We start from the raw sequence: 14092 nt of genomic DNA, 5'->3' as shown, positions 1-14092 counted from the left end.
GAAGGTTTTATTTCAGAATTAATTTTTGTTCATTGGTCATCATTTTTTACTGAACACCTGCCTACTCTGTGTGAGGCTTTGTTATAGGTGTTGGGGAGACGGAGAAGAAAGACACAGTCCTGCCCTTGAGGAGCTCACAGTCTAGTGGGGGAAACAGATAAGTTGACACTGATTTTTAAATTATAAAAATGATTAGACAACTTGATAAACTTTTTTGTCATCAAACACACTTTGGGTGTTATGAATGGATGGTGAAAAGGGACGATGTCCAATGCAGTGAAAGACCATCTGCTTCAATATCATGTGACTTCTGCAAAGGCAGTGATGTGGTTCTGCAAAAAGAAAAAGGAATCACAAAGTCAGAGCCTTGGGAAAACTGGCTTCGTAAAAGATTCAGTGCTTTTACAAATAATCATTATCCTCATATAAAACTGTAGCCCAGGTATGTTTAAACTGCAAAAGCATACAGCATTATTCAAGTGAGTCGTACATATTATTACATAAATTTGGCTGCTAATTATATATTTTATTCAATATTATTAATTAACCAAATAGAGTAAAATGTTATACCTGCCTTACTCAAAATTAACACTGAAATTTGGAGAGATAAAAATGGTAATGCCAGACATGTTAATATTCTGTTCAGCGTTAATGGAATTTTAATGCTGCATGTTGGAGTTTCAGATTAATTGCTCCCTGTGAGACAGATGGCATAGAAGGAGTGGTGAAATGTTCAGACTGAAATGGCATTTGTTAGTTGACAAAGATCTCCTTTAAACACTTCATTTTTGATGCATGAATCCAGACTACAGACTGCAATCTCTGTTGCTTACCTCAACCAGAAAATTCTTTAAGGAGCTTTTAAACTTTTTTTGTTGTTGTTTGTTTAAGCAACTGAATTGTGTACAAAGGAACCCTGCGGAATGGCTAATATTTAAATGGTTTCAGACATGCAACAGGCCATACCATGGCTGCTGAAATACTGCAGTGGAAAATAGACATGACATAATTAATCATGCCACATATAGGTCATGTCAAGAGCTAACTTAAGTGACAGCCCCAACCAATAACAGCAGCATTATGGAAGGGTTTTACCATCAAATTACCTGTTTGGAATGTTTTTCGTAGTAGCTTGGACTCTTTATAAGTCAAAGACATCATAAATAGAATTTCATGTAATGAATGCGTGCCATGAGATTTCTTCCATGTGTGTGTAGCTCTTTTCAAGTTAAGGTGTTTTAAATAGCTAAAACATTTTCTGAACGTATGTGAATAAATTAAAATTCATTTTCACTGAATTGAGGTATATTAACCACAACTAGAAGGATATTACTAACCACAGCTTAAGGCATTATTTTCTAGGTGTGACCCACTAAGCCTAGAGGAAAACAATATCAGTAAGAATCAGTAGTGAGCAGAGCATGCGGACCCTTTTACTAACTGCTGACAAGACCTTAGATACTTTAATTTCCCATTTTAAAAAAATGCATGATGAAAACGTTGGCAAATTCAGCAGTTCATCTCTAAGTTTTCTTGAGTTTTCCTTCCAAAAGCACAAGCGTGACTTTAGGACAAAAAATATTTGTCAGAGTTATATAATGCACTATGATTGAGTAAAAGCCATAAGAAGTGTGGAAACAGTACATCATAGTTTTTATTTCCAGTGGCCCCATGGGGACTTGAAATCTGTGAACTGAAATAATACAGTTTGATATACAGTGTTTCAGTACAAAACTGACAGGAGTGCACTCTTCTGGACAGGACCTAGCACATAGTAATTTCTGGAAAGATGTTAAGATATAAATTGAAGATTAATCGGTCAGTGGCAACTGGAGGGTAGGGAAAGGGGAAGACATGACAGTAAAAAGAAAGGAAAGGAGATTAAAACAAGGGAGAGAAAATGGATGCTGTTCCAAAGGCCACTGGCCTAGGTATCAGTGTTCCCTTAACCTAAATAATAAAATGTCCACAAGGCTCATTAAATTTGCTGAAGATGATCCTAAGTGAAGGGGACAACCATCACCTTGGAAGATAGAACTGAAATGTTAAAAGACCTTAATAAAGCAAAGAAAGTATCAGAAACAAATCACTGATAATCAATGCAAGGGAGAACACAAGCAGAGTAAGAAAAACCAAGGGATAGGTACAAGCTGGAGAGAGTGACAAAGAATGTGCAATGACTGACTGTAGGGAAAGCATATAAATTATCATCTAAACCTGGACATACTGGGGGAGAAAAGGGATGCTAATCATACACAGGGATGACAGGCTTAAACTGGGGCTGTCCCAAATAGGGACGCGAGGTCACCTTAGAAATGAGACATTGAACGGATAACTGTAAGTGTGCTATTGAGAACCAGGAAATCCTGGATTCAGTCTTGCCATTTAAAAGCACGTTTTGGTGACCACTAGATCTTCCCTTCACTGCCCATAAATTCTGAACGATACTACCCTTTTCTTTATGCTAAGTCATTACCAGGTTAAACTTCAAGGGTAAACAGTTTGTTTCCAGACTGACTCCACTTTCAGATCCCAGGGCTCTGGGGAAATGCCTGCTTTTTCCAGTTAGTACCCTTTCACTTTCACATCACAATTAAGTTCTAATCTCTGAGTTGATTTTTCCTATTTGACTGGAATTAGAAGGGTTCTACTTGGGGCTTATCATTTAAAGGTGGTCATTAGATAAACAGATGAAAATAAATAACAAAGTGACTATGCAAAGGGAAGAGAAAATAAAGGGGAAATATAATAACAGTTTCCAAGTACATGAAAGGGATATACAGAGAGCACAGGGGCCATCTGTTTATTAATTTCACTAAGAGCAAATAAACCCACACCACAGACTGAAAGAGATGGACCTTACATCTCAGTATGCTTTAAGAAATAAGATGAATTCTCGTCTAGCACTGGAGCAGTTTTTCCCTGAAAGAATCTAGAGAAAGGACAAACTAATCACTTAAAGTCCTTACCATCTATAAGACTCTATGATTCTATATTATAACAATTACATGCATGTAAAGGCATGATTTGAAATATTCAAATGGTATAATTCCTATGCAGGAAGTTATGATATTGCTCACTTCATCAGCATTTTTCTCGGTAATATTTAAAAAAACAGAATTGCACTTAATATTTTCAGATCACCTGTCTTGAGGAATGGACTCCCTATGAGGCAAACTAGGTGACAAGGATTTTCCCCTTTTAATCCGGCTGAATTCTTAATATGCAATACTAAATCTTATTAGTAGATGATAGTGCAAACACTCAACAGGCAAACCGAAAACTCATGCATAGAAGCTTAATTCAGAGTCACAAGAAGAAAGTGGTCATATAAATCATCAGTGCAATTATACATACAGAGGATTAGAGTGGAGATAACAAAGCTTGTGTCCAAAGAGTTGAAGATTAGAATATGCTACATCCATTAGAAAGTGTTCATTCAAGTCCACAGCAAATCAGTGAGCAAAATACTGAATCCAGTCCTTGAGTGCAGAGGTCCCATGGAAAAACAAGCGCTTGTTTCTGAAAAGTAGTTTTGGATTCTTAAATTTGATAAACTCTAAGTCTCTAGCATGTCAATTTTTGAAGCCTTAAGTTCTATGTGAAAATTTCTGTTTTCCTATTTATTCTATACCCCCAGTTGTATAAATTACGCTTTGGAATTTTAAAAAGTTACTTAAAATTGTCATTTACTCATGACATGGAAATTTGGTGATGACTTGCCACCTGACAAGATCTGCCACCCACCATTTCTCTTTGAGAAAACAGAGGGAGATGCAAAATGAGCACCTCAGGTAAGAAAACAAAAAACAGTCACTACTATTAAGGGCTATTTCATTGAGGAATGCTAATTTCCCATTAATGAGTGAAAAAAATCAGTGAAAAAAAATATATTTGAATAAATATATTCAAAATTTTATATTGAATAAAAATAACAATAACAACCCAAACAATCTAGTATCTAGATACCTTTTCGTTGTAATGGAAACCTGCACAAAAGGACACGGTTTCTGTATTTGCCTTAGCTTTGCAACCAACTCCAACACCAGTGCGCTCTAGCGCACATACGTTTATTGCCTTAATTGAAGGCGTTCACAGTGGCTGATTCCCATTATCCAGCTGAAGAGCCTTGCAAGACAGCCTTTAAAGGACCTTCCCTGTGAATTTTCTTCTTGACCACTCTCAATAGGTTGGATTTGGGACACCTACAAAATGTATTTTATATATTATTTCAGTGTTTATTTAAATATTGACTGACTTACTTGGATAAAGTGCTAGTCTATTTAAAGTTCTACGCTGTTATATTGCTGGACCAAACGCTGAGGTTAAATGTTGTTCCAGTTTCTTTCTCTCTGGATGATTATAAACAGCTTTTGTTTTTTAACAGGAGGTTATCAGCAATCAGCTTTTACGCTAAACTTAAGCATAAAATGGGATCTGTGCATATGATGTCTAACTCAATGATTTGTGTCCTCAGCTCTATTGGTAAGGAAGCTGTGTGGCACAGTGGACTCTGCAGTCAGGTAGTGTGAATGTCAAGTGTTTGAAGGTGGGTTCTGTACCAACTGAAATTTTCACAAGCAATTTAACCTTTCAGAGACCTAGCTTTCTCATTCGTGAAATGGAAATAATAATACCTATTTGACTGGATTTTTATTAAGATTAAATGAGATGATATGCACAAAGGTCCTTGTCTCTACTCAAACATATCATTATATCAATAGTTGTCTGTAAAAGCCAGAGGAACAAGATAAAAAAGTAAAAGAAAAGAAAGACAAAGAGAGAATGAAGTCAAGAAGATTTTTATAATTGGTTGGAATTTCACAATGCTATTGTCTACAATTCTAATATCCAAACAAACTTTAAAACCCAAATGTTTCTGGTAAAATTGGTGCAAACTCATTTGGTGGTAAAAAACAAACCTGAATAGCTGTGAGGCAATTTGTACTCTGTTATGCTGCGGAAATATCCATCTTTGATTACAAAGTGATGCCCAAGATCCTGCTTGTGTAACAGAATACACAGTATTTTTCCTTAAAATATAAAATATTTTAATCCTGAAAAACATCTAGCACTAATGATTTAGGATAAGGAATCATGGTCCTATAATAATCAACAATTATTACAGACACAACCTACATTTTATCAGGGGAAGGTGGATGGATGTCATACTCCCAAATATTGGCTATCTTTATCTTGCTATTTGCTTCCTTCCTTCATTCACTGTGTCTCTTGATGAAGGCAAAATGGGTAAGAGAAGAGAGAAGGAAGAAAAGCAGTAGCATATGAAGTGTGTGCTCTTAGACTCTACTTTGTCACATTGTTTTCCTCCTGGTAGGCTGTGAAGTTGGTGAGTATTTTAGAAAAGAGAAATGATGTTAGGTCCATAATAGAAGAAATTATTAGAGAACTTCAAACTTGAGACTACGAAACATTGTAAAGTTCATCTAAGCAATTTCTTGTTTTAAAAAGTTGGGGATGTGAAGACATAAAAGATAAATGTGATAGAACCAGAGTTCTCTCAGGAAAGACAACTTTTTGGGAACTATTTCTTTTTTTATAGTGGTTCTGTTTCAATTCAGAGTTTTATATTAGCTCAGAGTTTTGTTTCTTCGCAGGAATTTCCTTTTACACCAGTCTGAGAACCACTGCCAAAAGGTACAGAAAAGTGATTAGTTAGCAATGTGAGCACTGCCAGGTATATACAATCAATTCTTTCTTAAAATATTATTTCTCTGGTAAAAAAGCATTGCCTAAAAAAGCAGTAATCCTGAATGATTCTCAAAAAAAAAAAAAAATCTCTGTATTTAAATACTTCTGGGAACAGCTGCACATTTCTTTCCTTGCTTAGAGCTTCACGGGGCATAAGGTATTGAGAAGATGTGTAATAAACTCTTGGGTTTCACTGTAACTCAATGTTTCCCAATGCACCGACATGAAACTCCAAGTAAGTCTATTAATACTAATGTGTTTATGGTCCTTAGTGGATGTGGGTATCCCTGGACTCTATCCAAAGTTTCTAAACTTCCCTAACTCTAATGACCTGTCCAACATACTTTTAGCCCGTATTCACAACTATGTTCTCAACCATCAACCCAATTTACCTCCTGGCCTACCTCCCTCATACTACAAAGTTTCTTTGGCCATTTTAGAAATTTCCCAACCACTAACTGTTCATCTGCTCCAGCTCATCTTGCTTCTTTTCAATTCTATTTCTATTACATTCATTCTGGACCCCATTTGAACTCTCTTTAATGGCATCCTCAAGTGTCTTGCCCCAGTGCTCTTACCTCACTTGCCAAATAAAACCTTGGTGCACGCTGGTTCCTCTATCTGGAATATTTTTCTCTCCTTCTCCCATGGCCACCAGTCCTTCAGATCTCTACTTAGAGGATGTTGTAAGCATCGCTAAGTTTGGATGGGTCCCCGTTTATGTGCTCCTCTAGCATAACTATCATCACCCTGTTCTGAATTTGCTTATAAAATTATTTATAAAATCTATAAAAGTACAGACTCATGGGACTGTAAACTCATGATTCCTGGGAAAGGTACCATAGTGCTGCTTATTTGATATTTGTTACCTGTTTCATATATTACAAACCTAATAACAAATAAAATTTTACTATACATAACGAATGATGGTAAAAAAGGTAACTCACCCATAAATTGTACCCATGCCTTCTTTTACACTAGTATTTTAATCTAACTAATGGATTCTTATTTATTTTACTTCTCTTTAACTTTTTAAAACGCATTATATTTGCTAAATAAGCAGCCCAATGCTACTTGACAGAGAAGAATCAGAGGATGTGGGTATGAATCAAGTGCATGATAAGTTCTTGTATAACCAGGAGCTGATTAAAACTCCTTATTTAAAAACTTGCCTATTTTCAGAAAGAGGTACCAGTCAATAAAAATCTGGATGAGCTACATCAAGAGTAATTTCAGAACCATTCAAACCCATAAGGGCCATTAGGCATGACACAGATACTTCAGAAAAATTTTGTAAAGGTAAACATATTGAATATATCTACCATACAAACCAACAATCCCATTCCTAGGTATTTATCTAAGAGATTGAAAAATATACATTTACACAAAAACCTGTGTATGAATTTTTATATCAGCTTTATTCATAATTGGGAAAAACTGGAAACAGCCCAAATATCCTTCAATTGGTAAATGGATTTTAAAAAATTGTGGTACATCCTATACAACAGAATACCACTCAGCAACAAAAAGGAAAAAAAGAAAACAGGTAACAACATGAATGAATCTCAAATGCATTATGCAAGGTGAAAGAAGACTCAAAAGGCTACATACTATATGAGTCCATTTATATGACATCCTGGAAAAGGTAAAACTATAGGAACAGAAAAAGATAGTGGTTGCCAGGGGTTGGGGGCTAAAGGAGGGGTTGGCTACCATTTTAGGGTGATAGAAATGTTCTATAACTTGATTGTGGTTATGATTACATGATAGTAGGCATTTGTCAAAACTCATAAAACTATATGCTAAAAAGGGAATTTTATAGGATGTAAATTATGCCTTTAATAAACCCCAATTAAAAAAAGTAGTACCATTAAGCCACTCTATGAATTAAGTCTAAGGGCCAAGTGGTGACTAGAATCTGATTTGTCAGTTATTGAACTATTGTTTCAATATTTGTTTCAGTCACAAAAAGGGAAATACAAAATAAATGTATGGGAAGGTATTCAAAAGACGCAAATTAAAATGAGGTACTTCATTTATTTTTGACCTATAAGATTGGTGAAGATTGTTAAGAACAATATTCTCCATTCTTGGTTTGATGTGAATCAAACCAAAAACCTTAAGAGTACTCATCCTCTTTTTTTCCAGCATTTCCACTTCTATAAATATATCTTAAATTAAGTTATTCATTGAACTTACAAATATATCTATTTTAGAGATGTTTACCCTAGTATTGTTTATAATTGTGGGAAATTGGAAGTGGAAGCAATCCTCTGCCTAACAAAGGTAATGATGAATTTATATGGATTAAAGCTTTTCAATGTAATTCTATATTGTAATTCTATGTGCACAGCACAGTGATTATGATTTGGAGCTCTGCAGTGATAAACATGGAACATAAATAAAAAATGGAAAAAAACAGTTCTGTATTCCAATTTCAGAATGCAGGTTATGTGACCTTGGGCAAATTACTTAACCTCTTTAAGTCTCCTTCTCTGTAAAATCGGAATAACAAGCTACACTCAAATGATTTCTGTAAAAACTAAAATGGCATTTTATGTGTGATGTTCTTTGCATAATTCTGGACACATATTAGGTTCTCACTGAAGATTAGCTTTTACAGTTATGCTTGATATGATTATATATTCATTGATCTGTGAGCATACTTATGATATACTGTTACATGAGCAAAAGCTGGCTACAGAAGGGAGCATCCAGGGAGGTCCTGTACCACACACAAACTCAGACACATACTCATGGGGCCTCGAAGGCTATTTTAAGAAAATATGTCCAGTGATTACTGTGGTAGGATATGGATATTTTCTATTCATTACTGTTTTGCTTATCCAGATTTTCAAATTTTACATAATGTACCTAAGTTACTTGTTGCTCCTTTAACAGAAACAACAAACAACAAAAACTAAATGTGGTTGTTTCATAAGACTGGGAATGGGGTCATTGTTTATTTTCCTAGTTTTAGTCAAATAAAACTGTATTTTCTCTACCAAAAATGTTCATAGTGTCATGGTGCTCTGGACTGATTTTGAAGGCTGCCATAGTGCCTCTAGGACAGTCTACCAAAAGGGAACCAATCTGAGAGAAGAGGGGGATGAATGGGTGGAAGAAGTTTTCCATGTGTAACTAACGATGTGTGCACTGAGAATGATTTTTTTAATCCATCATTGTCTTATTCTGTCCTTAACTAATGACTGCATGAATCACATAATTAAAAAATGCAGTCATCAACTCTATATTTATTCATAAAATGAGATGAGAGAGCTTGTTTATATTCAAAAGTAATTTACTGAAAAGACGCTTTTTATAAAAGGCCTGCTAGATATGACTGAACAAAAAAATCTGGCTTTTATTCTTTGTGTAGTATATTATGATTTATAAATACTGTGGAGAAATAAATAATGAATATATGTAAGTACAAAAAGGAAAAATGACATATGGCAAAGTAATATCAGTATATGCTAATTTTTCTAACCTAAAATGTTGATGTCTGGTTGGAATTTTTAAGCTTCTATTTTCAATTGCCTTTTTTAATCAATATTAAATTTAACAAATGAGAACAGAGTACAGCATGTAAACATTGATTCACTTCAAATATTTTTCACAAGTGCTCAAAGCTTAGATTGAGAAAAAAGGCCTAAAATATAAAGATATTTTGTTCCACTAACTATTCCAATACCTGATCACTAATACAGTTGTTTTGACAAGGTCCTATGTAACATTTACATTACAGTTCAGCAGCTCTGTTAAACAAAGATTTGCATTATAGAAAAGTAACTGAATCTTAACTAGATTGCCATTGTTATTCAAGCACAACATTTTGAAACCTCAAAAGAATTTATCACAGAGAGCACCATAAGGTATAATCATATTTGTCTTGGCAAGAAACCACAGGATTGTTTTGCTGTTGCTATGACACTAATGTATGCAACATTTTATACTATAAGATTTTCTGCCACATGTGCTATGTCTGACATAGACGATATGAATAAATTTTTAAATCCGTGAAATATATCTATAAGGGTATCCTATCCTGCAATAAAATGAAAATCCTATTAAGGGAATCATTATTGTTACAGGAGGGAACTAACTTGTGTTAAGCACCTACCATGTGCCAAGAAGTTCATTTGGGATCTGTTAATCCCAACAATTACTCCATAAGGAAAACATTATTATATCAATCTTTTTGGAAAAGGAGAAGAGGAATAGTTTGTCTAACCCCGCCTAGTTCTAATGTAGACAAACCAAGCTTCAGACTCAGGACTGCCAGCTGCAAAAGCCTGTCTCTCCAACCTCCACCCCCCCCCCCCAACTCTGCCTATATTTCAGCTCCTGCTTCACTTTGATTTCTATGATTTTATAACCTGCAAAACAGTCAATGTAAATGTCAATGCATGGGCTTTCCTGGGTCACCGTGAATTCCCTTGGAATTTTCCTATCCATATAGTTTTCCTTCGCAGTTGCCATGGGAATTAAACAAAACATGGTAATTTCTATCTGTATTAGTACACACTCCTTATGCCATTTCTAGATTTTTCGAGCTGTCATCACTGGTTACCACTTTCACTCAGGTGATGCTTCTGTTAATCAGGAAGTGCTTTCACACAACGAAGCTTCTTGGGTAGTACAGGTTGGTGAAAAGTCCCCGACCCGATGAACAAAACTGTAATCTTGTAAATTATTCCTAGCATTACCTTCCCTTTCTTGCTGTTGGCAAGAGGGAATTACCTTTGGTTTAAATGATTACCTCACATAAACTTAAGAAAAAATGATGCTTAGGCTTAGATGGAAAAAAAATTTTTTTTCTCAAAATGCATTTCCTATACCTGGCCCTATCCACTAAGTGAGTTCTCAAAGTGATCTCAAACGAGCCAGCCATAAGTGGCTATAGTGGCCTGTTCTACTTGCCTTAATAAAACTATGTAGATTATCAACTCCTCTGATTTATTGGAAATATTCCATTTTCTATCAAATCCCATCTATCCTTACATTTATTTTTAGATATTTTTGTTCCCTTGCTAGATAGTGAGTGTCCCTTTCTTTAGATTTGCTGTTTGGCATCAGTTAAAATTGATAATGCATAAGCATACATCATTTGTATGTGCTTACCTATGCAAATCTGAATGGCAGCATTCTGCCTTAGAGTGAGAACAAGCAGAGGGCAAGAGGAACAAAAAACAAAAAGCACTTGGTGTTTTGTTTCTGGGATGAATGCAGCTTGAACCGGGAGGATCCCTGGAAGGAAGGAAGCCAAGGTGCTCCTTTTCCGTTAGTTATGGCCAAGAGAGATGTCTGAAGAGAGGACAGGAAAACTCCATAGATGAAAGGTCAGCACGTTTCTTGAGGTGGGTGGGGTGGAGGGATAGTTTTCTTAGTGGCACCCTGGTCAGCAGTTAGCCCTTTTTCACTGTAAAGCACTGGTATGGTTAGATAACCCCTGCATATAGACCGAATGCTTGTGTGCCCCCAAATTCATATGTTGAAACCTGATCCCCAACATGATGGTATCAGGAAATGGGGCTTTTGGGAGGTGATTAGCTCATAAGGGCAGAGTCTTTTATGAATGGGATAAGTATTCTTATAAAGAGCCTAGAGAACTCCCTCACCCCTGCTGCCATGTGAAGACACAGGGAGAAGATGGCCATCTATGAACCAGGAAGTGAGCCCTCACCAGAGACCGAATCTGCCAGTGCCTTGATCTTAGACATCCTAGCCTCCAGAATGGTGAGAAATAAATTTCTGTTATTTATAAGCCACCAGTCTATAGTATTTTGTTATAGCAGCCTGAATGGAGTAATACAACTCCTCTGATCAGAACCAGCACCCGACCAAAAGAGACTTTGCCAAATGATGCCTGGTCAGTCAATAGGGCATAACATGGCTGTATTGAGGTCTAGTCCGTGTCATCTTTATCTTTTATCTGGATTTTTACAACAGCCTCTCAGATTGGTTTTTGTTTGGTTTTGTTTTGCTGCAGTGTTGCTCTCCTTCAATTTATTCTCCATTCTGAACATGCCATTTCCTTCCTTACACTCATTCCTTCATGGCTCCCCTTTGCTTACAGGGTAAGAACCAACTTCACAGTGTTGCATAAAAGACCCTTCACAAATTTTCATCAAACATGACAGAGAGCCCTTTTCCATATACTTCTTTTTCATTTGCATTTGATCTCTAATGATGTGCCTATTCATGAACTTTGCCCAGTTTTCAATTAGGATGTTTTATATATTACAGACATTAACCCATTGGCAAGTGTGTAGTTTATATCTTACACTTTGTCATTGGCCTTTTTAAACTGTTTTAAACTACTCTTGATAAATTTTATTTTTAAAAACGCTTTAACCTAAATTTTTCTAGTCAGCAATGCAAGAATGAAACAGTAATATCGAGCCCCTCCTTTATAAAATCTACAAATTATACTTTGACAATTTTATTGGCATTATCTAAGATTTGTCTCATTTTGTCATTGCTGTATTAATTTATTTTGTTATAGATCTTCTCTTTAAATGAATTTTATAATTTTGCCCTGTTTCTGTCACTGCATTTACCACAGTCAATTCTAATTAAGTCTATATTTAAATGGTTTCCATTTTTCCTGCCAACTCATTCATAATATAACTTTTCTCAATTTCAGAGCTCTAGATATTGGTGTTTTGCTCAGTTAACTGGTAAATATCTTCTGGTACGAGTAAATATCTTCTTCCATGAGTAATATAGTTCCTGAATTCTTACACATGTGGTGCTTTATGATTATCTTAACACTTAAATGACCTTTTGGGTGGGAACAGAATTCGTATGTCACCACCTTTTTCATGGAAACTCGGAAGTTTCCTTTTCATGGAAATTACTCCATTTTATTCTGGCATCTAATGCTATAGAGGGAGAAGTCTGAGGCTAGCATGCTGTTAGTCTTGGGTGGTATATTAGTTTTGTGTGTATTAGTTTTCAGTAGGTACACTGTATTATAATCTCAAAAGCTCAGTTGGCTTCCAACAACAAATGTGTGTATATACCTCCTCATACTACATGTTGGTGGTCAGGTTCTATGGATCTGCTCCAAGCTACAGGTTGGGTGTTGGTCTGCTTCCCATGACTTCCCATTCTGGGACTCAGGCTGTCAGAACAGCCTGTATCCGGAACACAGCCTTCTCCTGGAAGAAGGCTCAAGAGCAACAGGGTAGGCAGAAGCTCATGATGGCTTTACAAGTTTCTGGTTGATGGGCTATCTATCAGGTTCACTCATATGTTATTGATCAAGTCCAAAATAAATGGAGCAGGAAGGATACTCTGCCTATAGAAGAGGGTAGTTAATAATTGGGAACAACAATACCATCTACTACAATATTTATAGAATTCTTTCTTCAGTACTGAAATTTGAAAATTTCACTGAGAAATATCTAAATTCTGGTATATATTTTAATTTTCCCTTGTATCCTGTTAACCCTTGGAGCCTAAAGATTCAGATATTTATTTGGAAGGAAAGTTTCCTTATAGTATTTATCTGAATATTGCTATAGCTTCATTTGTCCTCTTCTTTAGCATCTACAGTGATTCACATGTTACATTTCTGTGGTATACCCTTCATATCTATTATTTTTACTCAGATCAATTTTATTCTCTTGTTCTTTTACTACAGATTCTGAAACCTGTCCTTAACATAACTGATTTCACTTTCTCCATTGTGGATTTTGTTCTTTATGGTTTCTAGTATTGGTTTAAATCTTGCCATGACATTCTTTTCTTACATTAGTTTCCTAATTGTGCCATTGTGCCAGCTATCTTTCATCTCTCATTTCACGTATTTTCTTTAATTTCCTTGACAGTAGAAAGCAGATATTATCTACAATGAATTTAATTATCTTGTAATCTTTTTTCCTCAAAAACGTATTCTATCTCTTAAAATATGTCTCTCTTCTGTGTCATGAAATCGTTTTAAAGGATTTAAGTTATTGTCCTGATTATTTATACTTGAATCAGAATAGATTTAGCTCAGTTTATCTTCCTAAACTGAGTGGGAGAAGATTCAAAGACCCCTTAACTGTTTTCTTGAATAGTCAGGGAATCCTTCACCTAGATCTTAAGCCAAAGAGCTGGAGAATGTAGTTTTATAATATCATTTTGATGATTTACCAGCCTGAGAGGAGTGGGAGAAGAAGCTGAGGCCATGGACATTTCCAGGAAGGTCACTTTATTTCTATATGAAACTATATAGAAGCTATAATGAAACTATTGCTATGGTTGCCGAAATATCAGGACTGCTATTCTGTTCAGCTTAAACTCTACTACAGGAAGATGGCATAGTCCTTGGAGGCAGCTTATTTATTTTTAGTTTTTTACCCATTTTATGGTACCCATTCAGTTCAGG

The 14092-nt window shown here is 35.6% G+C and overlaps 1 protein-coding gene across 1 annotated transcript in view; it reads right to left on the bottom strand.

Annotated features, from left to right (window-relative positions):
• Positions 1–270: 270 nt before the first annotated feature.
• Positions 271–14092, bottom strand: part of PLPPR5 (phospholipid phosphatase related 5) — a 123082-nt gene continuing 109260 nt past the window's right edge. The window contains exon 6 of the mRNA XM_061186285.1: positions 271–332. Within this exon, the coding sequence (XP_061042268.1) occupies positions 300–332 (33 nt within the window). The 3' untranslated portion in view covers positions 271–299. The remainder of the gene's footprint in view (positions 333–14092) is intronic.

This window comes from Eubalaena glacialis, chromosome 3 (assembly GCF_028564815.1).
Source record: "Eubalaena glacialis isolate mEubGla1 chromosome 3, mEubGla1.1.hap2.+ XY, whole genome shotgun sequence".
NCBI classification, from domain to species: Eukaryota; Metazoa; Chordata; class Mammalia; order Artiodactyla; family Balaenidae; genus Eubalaena; species Eubalaena glacialis.
Note: the sequence above shows the minus strand (reverse complement) of the source record. Positions and strands in the feature narration are given on the sequence as shown.